Source organism: Oncorhynchus nerka, linkage group LG13 (genome assembly GCF_034236695.1).
Source record: "Oncorhynchus nerka isolate Pitt River linkage group LG13, Oner_Uvic_2.0, whole genome shotgun sequence".
NCBI lineage: Eukaryota > Metazoa > Chordata > Actinopteri > Salmoniformes > Salmonidae > Oncorhynchus > Oncorhynchus nerka.
Genome location: NC_088408.1, coordinates 49,691,970 through 49,705,403, shown reverse-complemented (window position 1 = coordinate 49,705,403; position 13,434 = coordinate 49,691,970). Strand labels below are relative to the sequence as shown.

Sequence of the window (13,434 nt, the reverse complement as noted above, 5' to 3'; positions counted from 1 at the left end):
TTTCACAGGAATCAAACCTCCATTGAGTTACGTTGAATTCTCAACGTGTAGACTTTGTATTTATGCATTGCATTGACAAAATTTGTTTTAAATAAAGTAATTAAGGACTGCTGGCCACATTTCTGAACTAATATTGCAGGTTTATAAAGTAGTTATTTCTGTGAATATGTTCTGAAATATTGAGAAGTGCAGCAATGTGAGCAATTTAATAAAATGGGTAAACAAAGTTCTGAGTGTGACATTTTAATATATAGCCATTGCAACACCTGAAGACAACCTACCTGAGGCATGATACAAGTTAATCACAAATCAAGATATAAAATACTTGTAGGACGCTGTTGGGGCTTTCTTTCAAAGAATAAATCATATTCTGTATGTGAGAGCATAAAATACAAAGAAATTCCTAAATATGGGATTTCCAATGTAAACTCTGTTAAACCCATAACAGGTCGGTGAGATCATGTCTGGCAGGAGTCCACAATGAAACAAAATACCAGATAATATGGCAAATAAAGGTAGCTAATACAACAATACATTTTCAAACATCGGATGAAATATTGTAAGATAGTGGCCAAAGCCAGAATTGGGCGATTATATAACTGGCTCGTGTGAGGTTAGAAATAGACATCTTGCTGATTGTCACAATTGTCATATGAAAGCATACAAATGGTATCAAAAACACTTTCCGCAATTAAGAGTTGAGTAACAATTAGAGTTTTGTCAATCTTGCATATCAGAAAACTCTGTAATGGTCAGATCTATCTCCATGCATAAGACACCATACAGGTCTGGTTTGACAAATTACCTAATAACAGTCAGGATTTAATGTAGTAAACTGGGCGGGACTTCCAACTTTATTGGCTGATCCCTTCTGGTGACCCTGTTGGAGAAAGAAAGCTTCTGGTGACCCTGTTGGAGAAAGAAAGCTTCTGGTGACCCTGTTGGAGTAAGAAAGCTTCTGGTGACCCTGTTGGAGAAAGAAAGCTTCTGGTGACCCTGTTGGAGAAAGAAAGCTTCTGGTGACCCTGTTGGAGAAAGAAAGCTTCTGGTGACCCTGTTGGAGTAAGAAAGCTTCTGGTGACCCTGGAAGAAAATGGATTCCCTCAAAACGGAGACACCCTCAATGGCTATAACGGCACAGGTACAAAAATGAGTCCTCCATTTATCTCTATGAGTAATACTGGTTCAGGCTACGGTTCACAGAATTGAAAAGTAAACATTATGCTGGTTTTGTTATTAGTTACAGCCAACCAGGCTCGCCCAACAAATGAAATACTTAGTAACAGTTTTGTAGACTTTTCCATGATAAATTCATTCTCTCCCCCCCACACTAAACTAGTGTTATATTGCTGTGCCACAAAGTACATTAACTCGCACCAGGCCAATGATATTACAGACATAGCCACAGTGCTGCTGGTGATGTATGCATAAGGGTGTTAAAGCATATATTTGCCGTGTATATTTGCTGACCTATTTTCAAACTGCGCCAAAAGTGTCACTGTCAACCAACTCAACTACATACATGGAGGCATGGTGCAAACATGTTCATATGCCAGGCTGTGCAAGTGAGCAGCCCAGGATATCTTAAACAATACATCATCTGAAACCAGAACATCATCAATATGACCTGGTTGTAGCAAGACAATTCTAGACGTAATCGTTTCATCTATGAAAGATTGACTATGTTGATTTCTAATTTCAGTTTTGAAGAATTTGGCTTTTCAATGCTCAGTAGGTTTCATTTTAGCCCAGTGGATCCTATTTTCAACTGAAGCTGCTCTCCAACTTCATATAATACCTTATATAACTCAGCCCACATATAGTATCAGACAAGTCCAGCTTGTTTTACTCTGTGGTCTGCCATTCAGTGGTGATTGGGTGAGCATCCACTCCCACGCTCTGTCCTCTCCTCCTCCAGTCTCTTTATCAGTCTCCTCTGTGTTAACGAACCCTCTTTATCTCTCTCTCTTCGCCTCCCTTTCTCAGCACTCTGTCTCCTTGCTGTTGATGCGGATGCGGGCCTGTCTCTGGAGTCTGAAGGACAGGGCCTTGTCACTGCGTCGGGCCAGGGGCCCACGCTCTGTCAGATCCTCAAAGGAGTGTGGAGCCGAACTCCCCATGGGAAAGTCGCCCTCCAGGGCCTCTTCATCCAGGTGGGAGTCAAAACTGGGGTCCTCCTGGATGGTGGCCATGCGTGGGCTCTCCAGGGGGGGCAGGGGACTCTGGCTAGGGCTGGGAGTGGAGGTTGGGACTTGGGCCCCAGGGGTTCGAGTGGGGGCTTGGATGGGGGGAGTGCTGGTCTGCTCGGGGCCAGAGGCCTGGAAGCGCAGGGCTGAAATGGCAGGGGGTTTGAAGATCCGTACGGAGGCTGACTCCAGACTGCTCATAAACTCTGCATTCTGGAGACACACAAGCAGGATCAAAGCCAAGGGTCAGAAAACCAAGATGACTACAGTGTACAATTTGTATATACAGTACCAGTCTAAAGTTTGGACACACCTACTCATTAAAGGGTTTTTCTTTATTTTTCACTTTTTTCAAAACTATGAAATAACACATATGGAATCATGTAATCAAAAAAAGTGTTAAAAGTGTTAAGGGCTAATTGACCAAGAAGGAGAGTGATTGAAGTGCTGCATCAGATGACCTGTCCGTCACAATCACCTGACCTCAACCTAATTGAGACGGTTTGGGATGAGTTGGAATGCAGAGTGAAGGAAAACCAGCCAACAACTCCTTCAAGACTGTTGGAAAAGCATTCCAGGTGAAGCTGGTTGAGAGAATGCCAAGAGTGTGCAAAGCTGTCATCAAGGCAAAGGGTGGTTAATTTGAAGAATCAAACATTTTAAATATATTTGTTTAACACTTTTTTGGTTACTACATGATTCCATATGTGTTATTTCATAGTTTTGATGTCTTCACTATTATTCTACAATGTAGAAAATAGTAAAAATAAAGAAAAACCCTTGAATGAGTAGGTGTTCTAAAACTTTTGACTTGTACTGTGTGTGTGTGTGACATATGAATCAAACAATACTTACACTCGGAAAAAGCAGAGACTTGGTGGTCTGTTCATACTGCTGATCCAGTTTTTTATCCTGTAAGTGGGAAAAATATGTTAGATGTGATAACATGTGACGGGTACTATATAACATGTTACATGTACTATATAATAACATGTGACAGGTACTATATAATAAAATGATAATAACATGTGACGGGTACTATATAATAACATGTGACAGGTACTATATAATAACAACATGTACAGTATTAGGTGATTGATGACAACACTCAGAATGTCTGAGTATGGGCATATTATTGTGTCTTTAAAAAAAAAACTACAGTTCCCACAATGCAACACACAACGTGGATGTGGATCTAATGCCTTGCTTGGCTACACACCAATGTATTTTGCTAGCTCAAGAATCTTGTAATCACAAGTAGCTAAACCTATGCCCCAGTTTGTCATTCATCAAGGAACAAACATAACACCTACCACACAGTGAACCAGGATGCTGAGGGGGACCCAGAAGACCAAGGAGAAGACCACCACAGAGCCCACGATGTTGTCTGCCAAAAACTTCCGAAACGTGTTGATGTCCAGCTTGTCAATGAAATCCCACAGCCTCTCAATGACATCCTGAACTTGCTTCATACATTTACCCTGAATATGACAAAAATATCACATGCTAGTTACAAAACCATAGAAATAGAATTACTCGAGAATAGAAAGAAGGCCCTCAGACCACAGCAATCCAGAAATTAAAGCTGTACAGCCATGCAAGACTTGTTGCTAGATGTGACCGAAATAGCTGTAAGTTGCAATAGAAGTATTGTTGTCGGTTTATTTACTCCAATTAGGGCAGGGATGGTAGGGTATGGGGGGGAAAGTATAGAGATTTTTTTTAAATAATTAACAAGGGGATTAGAAATTATGCAAACAATTAAATTGATAAAGATGATCTTCCCCCCCACCCCCTAAAAAATACATTTAAAGAAAACTTTTCTATTTGTTGTACATAGAAGGTTAAGAAGGATCCACTTACCATCAACAATCTTTCTTTTTTATTTTCTTCTGGGATACACTCAAAATGCCTGTTCTAGTGATTCCATTTATATGTGCAAAATCAACCAAGTGAAAGGGGATATAATATCGATATATTATACAGTAGAGCAGATATTCCCAAACTGAGGTAAGGGCGCAATGCCGTCGGGGGTACGCCAAATAAAAATGTGATTCACATTTAAAAAAATATATAATATAGATTTTAAAAAACAATTCAAACAGTCCATTTAGTAAGGCCCGCGTCCATAGAGACACATACCAGCTCTACTGGTAGTACTCCTAGTACTGGTTGCAGATGGGCCTCCGCACGCCCATGTAGATATTCCATTAAAAATCAGCTGTTTCCAGCTACAATATTCACATCATTAACAATATTTACACTATATTTCTGATCAATTTGATGTTATTTGAATGGTAAAAAAAATGTAATTTTCTTTCAAAAACAAGGACATTTCTAAGTGACCCCAAACTTTTAAACGGTAGTGTATACTGGGAGTAGTGCCTTTCCTCAGCCACAGTGTGTTATATGTGGAAAAAGTACTCTCTCACAACTTGCAGACATCTAGAAACAAAACATGCCAATTTGAAAAAACAGATAACAGATAATTAAGACGTAAGACGTATAAAATTAATTAAGACGTAAGACGTAAGACGTATAAAAGCAACAGATACCATTAACAAGAAGGAACTAGAATCGTCTTATATGGTGAGCTACCGAGTGGCAAGGACAGGCAAGCCCCATACTATTGTGGAGGACTTTAATTCTTCCTGCTGCCGAGGATATGGCTGGGACAATGCTGGGGGAAAAGGCAAAAAAACAATACAGACAATGCCTCCATCAAACACTGTTTCACGACACATCAGTGACTTGGCAGGAGATGTTCTGAAACAATTACTGCTTTGCATACAAGCCAGTGAATTCTATGCGTTACAACTGGATGAGTCAACAGACCTGGCGGACCTGGCACAGCTCCTGGTATATGTCTGTTATGTTAATGGTGGGTCAATTAAGGACGACATCCTCTTCTGCAAACTACTGGAAACTAGGACAACAGGAGAGGATGTTTTTAAAGTACTGGACAGCTTTGTGACATCAAATGGACTTGGTGGTCAAGATGTGTTGCTATCTGTACTGATGGCGCAAAAGCCATGACAGGGAGACATAATGGAAGGATAACGCACGTGCAAGCAGTTGCTCCCGACCCACTTGGGTAAACTGCAGCATCCACCGAGAGGCTCTTGCTGCCAAAGGAATGCCTGACAGCTTGAAAGACATTTTGGACACTACAGTGAAAATGGTTAACTTTGTTAAAGCAAGGCCCCAGAACTCTTGTGTATTTTCTGCACTATGCAATGACATGGGCAGCGACCATGTAAAGCTTTTACAACATACAGAAGTGCGCTGGTTATCAAGGGGCAAAGTATTGACACGTTTTTTTTTTAATTGAGAGACGAGCTTACAGTTTTCTTTACTGACCATCATTTTTCACTTGTCTGACCACTTGCACGATGTTTCTCGCATGATGTTTCTCACACGGCTGGCCTATCTGGGTGATGTTTTTTCTCTCCTGAATGATCTGAATCTAGGATTACAGGGACTATCCGCGACTATACTCAATGTGCGGGACAAAATTGAGGCTATGATTAAGAAGTTGGAGCTCTTTTCTATCTGCATTAACAAGGACAACACACAGGTCGTTCCGTCATTGTATGATTTTTTGTGTGCAAATGAACTCAAGCTCACGGACAATGTCAAATGTGATATAGCGAAGCACCTGAGTGAACTGGGTGCGCAATTATGCAGGTACTTTCCCGAAACGGTGACACAAACAACTGGATTTGTTATCCCGTTCATGCCCTGCCTCCAGTCCACTTACTGATATCTGAACAAGAGAGCCTCATCAAAATTGCAACAAGCGGTTCTGTGAAAATTGAATTTAATACGGCTCAGAGTTACTTGCCTTAGCAAATCGCGCTGTTAAGACACTGATGCCCTTTGCAACCACGTACCTATGTCAGAGTGGATTCTCGGCCCTCACTAGCATGAAAACTAAATACAGGCACAGACTGTGTGTGGAAAATGATTTAAGACTGAGACTCTCTCCAATACAACCCAACATTGCGGAGATATATGCATCCTTTCAAGCACACCCTTCTCATTAACCTGTGGTGAGTTATTCACAATGTTCTATGAACAAATAAGGTTTTATATGCAAGATGGTTTAATAAAGAGCAAAATGATTGATTATTATTATATTATTATTTGTGCCCTGGTCCTATAAGAGCTCTTTGTCACTTCCCATGAGCCGGGCTGTGACAAAAAAAACTCACACTCATTCTTATTTTTAATAAATGTATTGTATAGTGTGCATGTGGCAGGCTTACAATGATGGCAAAACAAAAAAAAACATTTGAAAGTGCACTGACCCTGGTGCTAGAGGGGGTCCGCAGCTAGAGGTTGAATGTCTGAAGGGGTACGGGACTATAAAAAGTTTGGGAACCACTGCACTAGAGGGTAAGGGTCAGAGGTCAGGTGTCACTTACTTCTCCGTCACAGAAGCCCACGGTGCAGGGTTTCCCCTTGCGGAGGTAGATGAATTCCCCTCCGTCGTCCTGGAATGGGGCGCACACTCCACTGGTGCTTCGACAGCACACTTTACATGACGAGTTGGTTTCTAGAGCGGGTAGGAAGAACAACACACTGTAGTAATTTAAAAAAAAAAATGTATTCATATTATAAGTAAAAGGCATCTTTAATAAAGCAGGACATTTAGCGTATACAGGTTCTATGTGGCTCAGTTGGTAGAGCATGGCGCTTGTAATGTCAGGATCATGGGTACAATTCCCGCTGAGGCAACCCATACAAAATTCAATGCAAAAACTGCTTAATGGCATATGATATTATATTATGTCTTGAGGTTGGATTAGTCCACTACAGCCTTTAAAGGAGGGGTGGTGATGGTGAGGGGAGTGTACCATTGCAGGCGCAGGACTGCAGGTTCTTGACGGCCTCACAGAAAGGGATACATACACCGTCCAGACACTCTCCGTTGTCCAAACACACAGTCTTGTCAGGGGCGTTCTCAGGAGACGGACACTCACTACTGTTGCCTGTGGGAACAAAAATATGACATTGTCATTGTTCATAAAGGGACATAGAAATAACAAAGAACTAAGACATATTTCATTGTTTCACTCTCATGTTTTATTAGGGCTTGTAGACATGAGGATGGTGTAGTGGTGGGGCTCCCTTTCTGGGGGGTATCAGGTGATATCAGCCTACCTGTGCAGTAGGACTTGCCCTTACAGGTGGCACTGATGGGCTCCTGGCACACCTTGCCCTCCCGCTCATACTGGCACTGCTTACAGCATGCACTGTTCCTGTCACTACATCGAGAGAGAGAGAGAGAGAGAGAGAGAGTTCTAGGAACAGTGGTAGGATTCTGACAACATTTGGTGGTCATTTATGATGTGTTGTAAGAATGTTATAAAGAATGATTCTTCTCTGTGATATCACCCTGAGAGAGAGAGATATCATGGTAATACAGGGTGATATCACAGAGAGAAGATTCATTCTTTATAACATTCAATCAACATATCACAAACTACCACCAAATGTTGTCAGAATCCTACCACTGTTCCTAGAACCTAAGTGGGTGTGGTGTGCAGGTATCCGGGGATTGGTGGTTCCAGAGAGGGCTCACCTGCACTTGGCTGTGGGGCGGAGCTTGCAGTCGGAGGTACAGCAGCGGTCGTCGTTGATATGCAGCAGTCCCGGGTCACACTCCTCACCCTGTTCCACCCTGCTGTTACCACACACGTTACTGTTCCTCTCCCTGAAGCACACTGGAGCCTTGTTCCTCAGACGCTTCACAATGGAGATCTTACTGCAGTTGGAGAAAAGCTGGGGACACAAAACAAGGTCAAGAGCCGTGTCCGAAACTGCCACCCTATTTCCTCCATTGCGCACTACTACTGACCAGAGCCCTATGGCCTAGGGTGCCGTTTCGGACACATCCATAATCATTCTTGGTATAATGAAGACTTAAGGTTTGCTTAAGATTGATGTTTGGTTTGTCGAGTGGGGAAAAAGGAGGCTATTTGAACCTTGTTGTTGACGTGGTCTCCGCTCACAGCGATGGGGTACATGACGTATTTGCCCCCCTGGTCTTCCCTGGGAGCACAGTAGGGGATGTTATCGGGGTCGTGCTCTGCCCCAAAGTTATGGCCCAGCTCGTGAGTTGTCACCAGGTCTGCCTCCTGAGGGCAAACCATAAGAAAAGGTCATATTAGTGAAATATGATGGTGCCTATTCCAGCCAGAATAATAGGTATTGCCTTTGTGTACATTTGGATGTTCCAAATTCGAAGCCTCTTCTTTTTTTTTAAGTTGCAGGGGCGGTCTCCCAGACACAGATTAAGCCTAGTCCTGGACTAAAATGAATGCCCAGTGGAGAATTGTTTTTCTGTCCAAGTCTAAGTTTATTCTGTGTCTGGGTCTCATAAACCCACCTTGGTCAGAATAGTTTTCCCATAGTTCTTAGTGCTGGTGAGCCCAGTGTTGAGATAAATAGCTCTCGTCTCAGGCGAAGACGGAGGGCACTCTGATGACAGAGAAGGCAAACATTTTCCAATATCAGTTTACCTACGTCAGAGTTGTGGTCAAGGTTAATGTGTTGACGGGAGGCTTATTATCCATCCCAAAATGGAACCCTATTCCCTATATAGTGCACTACTTTGGACTAGCGCCTTATGGGCCTGGGAGAATAGGGTGCCATTTAGGACATGGGACTTGCTCAAAAGTAGTACAATACATAGGGAATGGGGTGCTATTTGGGGACGCAACCTTACTCTCTGAGCAGAGGCCCCCAGGGATGCCCTGTCTGGAGGGGGCCACGTAGGCCAGGCCCAGGGTCCCCTCGTCAAAGTCCTGGTAGGTGAACAGGTGAGCCAGACACACCTTGGACGCGTTGTCTGCTATGTCCACACTGAATTGCTGCGATGAGAACAAAGAGGGAATATATTATGGCCTATTATCATACAGTATACGACTACTCTGATGTCATTACTCAGATGATTGAACATGCTGCTCACCTCCAGAAGCTTCTTCACGTCCCAGACATCCTTACCCTCTACGGGACTTCCCCTCATGTTGAAGTGGGCCTCCCCCGGGGGTACGCGGGTGGGGACCTTCTCAATGATGATCTACATTGAGGATTAAAGATTGAGAATGATGGGAAGGAAGAATCAATCATCAATCCCACCTCATGGTAAAACAAAATTTTAAAAATGACAGTGATCATCTGTTCCCGGCAGCATGGCAACATTGTAGTGCTGTAGTCCACTGAGCACATATTGTCCAGGAGCGCCATGAGATGGAATCCCACATAGAAACTGTCAATCTGAGAGGTGGTAGTGGAACATATCATGGGGTGATTCTCAGCCTGTCTCAGCTAACTCACCTGTTGGATCTGAACCCCGTATCCTTTATACTCGTCATCCCACGACGTCGACCTGTAGATGTCATCCACGCGGTCAATCAGCTCGATCTGACCGACCAATCACAAACAGGGAGAAAGGTATGTGGTGTTTTTCACATACAACCATCAAGCCAAAGACCACCCCAAACAACATAGGATGCATCCCAAATGGCATCCCATTTCCTTTATAGTGCACTACTTTTGACCAGAGCTAAATGGGTTAAATGAGGGAGACACATTTCAGTTGAATGCATTCAGTTGTACAACTGACGAGGTATCCCCCTTTGCCTATAGGCCCTGGTCAAAAGAAGGGGCAACTGCATAGGGAGTAGTGCACTACTTTTGACAAGAGTGCCATTTGGGACACACATAACATCACATCTGACTAAACAGCACCCCCACCAGGTAGTTGAGGGTAGTGCTCTCCTCGCCACGGCCCATCTCTTGGAAGAAGCGATGGTCAGCCACCAAGAGTAAAGGGCAGGTGTTCTTCCTGTGGTCATGAACCTGTCTCTTCTCTCTGACCAGGGGCTCTGTGGATGAGTGGAGAGGAGATCATGTTTCATTGCCAGTCAGTGCCATTGTCAAGCTGAACTACACACCACTTTTATTTTCTACACTACACTACCCTAAACAGAGCATTGGGCAGATTCAAGCTGTCAATTTCACAAATATATTGCAATTAGACATCTCATGCCATACAATTAACAACAGCAACTGAGATCACAGAGTGCTTCTCATAAAGAGTGATTTGGTTCTCACACCATAACTGCAGGGAACATGGCTATGTCGTCATCATCATGGGTCTGCCATTACGGCTAACTTAAAGTATATGTGTTGTATTTTATTTAACTAGGCAAGTCATTTAAGCTAGTGTGAATAACAGATTAACTCAATGAGGATATGATTATTAATTTAACAGACACTGACAATGTGACCAGGGCTTTTGGATAGCCTGATATGTGAATATGTTTAGTTTGACTGTAAATTCAATCGTATTAAAATAGCATACATTGAGTTGCATTAGATGGAGTGGTCACTACATGTGGTTTGGACTTATGAGGGACAGGATTTTACTGTGATCATTATTTGGGAAAGCTCCACCCCACATTCTTCTCTCGTAGTCAACTATGAGTTCAATCCTACTCAACCTTCACCTCCTACTCCCCCCCCCACACTCACTCTCTCCCTCGTGCTCCCCTACTCACCCTCTCCGTCCTCACCCTACTTCCCTCTCTCCCACTTACCTTCCTCCTCATCCTCCAGTCTAGCTGATCTCATACTCTCAGGCAGCAGGTCATTGGAGTCAGCCTTCACGTAGCCACAGACCTTGGGCGAGGCCAGTCGGCTGATGTTCCTTATGTGCTCAGGACGGTATACCAGCAAACGGCCATCGGGTGGCGCCGACGTAAACCTCCACAGGGGCTGAGAAAGGACAGGGAGTCAAAACAAAAAGGGGTATTTTGACACTTTATTGAGACAGTATGGGAATCAGAAGAGGATTCAGGCAGGTGAGAGAAACATTGGGAAGGGTGGACAAAGGGGATTGATTTGTATATGTGACATATGCCAGGAGTGTTACCACGGCTCTGCCCAGAAAGGAAGATTTTATATGATTATAAAACTCAGGTGGATTATATACAGAATATTCCTCACACACACTGAGACATTTCAGAGTAGATTGTCATATTGTTGTAATATCACAATCTGCTGTTAAAATAGTGTGATACCATACCTCAATGTTGTACTCTGCTCCGTCAGTGAGGATGTGTGCCGAGAAGTCATTGTCATCAATATGCGCCTGCACTCTAGAGTTCTCCTCCCCTTCAAATGGACAACACTCAGTAAACAAATATGATGAGAAACACCACAAAATATAAACATGGGACAAAGCCAAATTCCTAAGGCACTAAGAGACGTTAAAGTGATAGTTCACTCCAAAATCAGATGTTAGCCAAATATTTTCAGACCTCAAAAGTGGTCCAAGGTTGATGAGTCCACATGATACTGGTAGGCAACCTTTTATAATCAATGTAGCACTTTAAAGCCCCATTAATGGACCTCAATCTGGTGGCTTCGGAGCCCAACCATGTGATGTCCGTCTTACCTATGACATGGCCGGTGAAGAAGTTCTGTCTGTTGACCTCGTAACTGTCCTCCTGTCCATCCTCATCCACGAACACAGCACTGAAGTCCTCTGTGAACAGCTCCGTGTTGGTCCTCAGATACAGCTTGAAATGCCTAGCGCACACAAACAAGAGTAAGAAACGGGGTGAAAGTCAATCACAAAGATCATTAATAAGATCCGTGACTAGTGCAACTGAGGCATTGACATTTGATTTGCATCCCAATGGAACCCTAGTCCCTATATAGTGCACTACTTTTGACCAGGGCCCATAGGGACACAGCCGTGGAGTTCCTACCTCTGTAAGGCAGTGAAGCTGAGATGTCGTTCCACGTGGGTCTGTGTCTGGAGGTCCCGCCGCCGGACCGAGTGAGTCTGGAGACTGGCGAGGGGCAGCACCTCAAAGTCTGAAAGCATGGAACTGAGGAAGTCTGAAACAAAGGCAGAGGATAACAGAACAGATAAGTACAGAACACATTTTCCTGACTAAATACCACCAACACCAGAGTGTTCATATACCAACCTATTCAACCTAAAACGATTCCATTTTATTCGATTCTATCAGAACAGTTCTCTCATAACACATCAAGTGCCAGGGGGGTTAACCCAGTAGTTATACTATTATTGCTGCCATAATTGCTATATTGGCGCGTACAAGTGGTTTAATATCGTCTCACATGCAAAGTCTGAAATACTTTTTCCTGCAGATGTTATTTCCATATGGAAAATACTATTATGATGTATTCTTTGGCAACTGTTGTGTGTGGGATGTTTGGTTTGTGACCATCCCCATCTCGAGTAGCATAAACTCATGACATCTGTTTAACTGAAAATCAAGTTAGCCTAGGCTCTCTCCACTCACCATATTCAGGATCTACAACCTCCGCAGGCGGCTTTGTTGCACCATTCGTTAAAAATAGAGAAACTATAAATAAAAAGACTATCTGCATATCGGTATTTATGGGTGGAACGTGTAAAAAAAAGAAAAAATCCATACACTTGGTCAAAAAACTGTTTCCACAGTATGTGTTGTAATCGGGATAATCTCTCCAAAAGCCCACTAATTGAGGTGTTTCCGAATTCCCAAGGCAGGCAACAATTTAATAAAATTGTTACGGTACCATGTAACAAAATTGGTACGGTGACCATGTAAGCAAAACATTCAGTTGTTCTGCAACTATAACCGATTGTTAAAAGTCGGACTTCTAGTTTCGGCAAAAATATTTGTTCTTGAAAACCAGCTCCCGCATACCCGGAAGTGTTGTGACAGAAAAAAAATCACATTACAGTTGTTCAATTTACATTAACATGACGCGTAGCCTACACACTATTTTCACCGCAATCTATCCCCTGTTGTAGACTAATTTTACCCCCCCCCAAAAAAAAAATTGAAATTGTTCATCTGTAGATCTGTGTTCGGAGGATCTTGCAGAACATTTTTGCTTCAGTCACTGCAGCTCTTACATAAGGATAATAAAGCTTTAGCAGCAGTAGAGGGATTGCAAACCCGAGCGACATCTGGGCTGATCTATTTTTAATGCTTTTGGACATCCCATTTTAACGTCTAACATTTGCGTTTAAAATCCCAACCATATGCCTAGGCCTGTGTAGTAGTGTATGTATAGACCTATTTTGTCAACGTGAACTGTCATTTTTACTTTCAAATAAGATTTTCTGGGGGCCGTTCACTGACAACCATGAAATAACTTATCTTATACAGTAACACGCCTATTACAGTTACCTTACATATTGTATTCTTGC

General features: G+C 42.9%; 1 protein-coding gene across 1 annotated transcript; it reads right to left on the bottom strand.

Moving 5' to 3' along the window:
• Positions 1 to 227: 227 nt before the first annotated feature.
• Positions 228 to 13,105, bottom strand: adam17b (ADAM metallopeptidase domain 17b). The gene is made up of 18 exons (XM_029677253.2): positions 12,536 to 13,105; positions 11,972 to 12,104; positions 11,656 to 11,789; positions 11,284 to 11,372; positions 10,796 to 10,973; positions 9,951 to 10,081; positions 9,531 to 9,617; positions 9,163 to 9,273; positions 8,920 to 9,064; positions 8,581 to 8,672; positions 8,177 to 8,329; positions 7,774 to 7,973; positions 7,353 to 7,456; positions 7,046 to 7,180; positions 6,614 to 6,744; positions 3,500 to 3,667; positions 3,042 to 3,098; positions 228 to 2,399 (listed from the first exon to the last, which is right to left on the bottom strand). Exons 1-18 carry the CDS (start codon positions 12,666 to 12,668, stop codon positions 1,983 to 1,985), a joined length of 2,598 nt encoding a protein of 865 aa, XP_029533113.2. The 5' UTR covers positions 12,669 to 13,105; the 3' UTR covers positions 228 to 1,982.
• Positions 13,106 to 13,434: the final 329 nt, after the last annotated feature.

Coding starts and splice junctions, on each gene's coding strand:
- adam17b (XM_029677253.2), bottom strand. CDS start 12,668: ATGGATTTTTTCTTTTTTTTACACGTTCCACCCATAAATACCGATATG. Junction 11,373..11,655: donor CTTCACCGGCCATGTCATAG/GTAAGACGGACA, acceptor GTCCATTTGAAG/GGGAGGAGAACTCTAGAGTG. Junction 2,400..3,041: donor AGTCTCTGCTTTTTCCGAGT/GTAAGTATTGTT, acceptor GTGTGTCTCCAG/AATGCAGAGTTTATGAGCAG.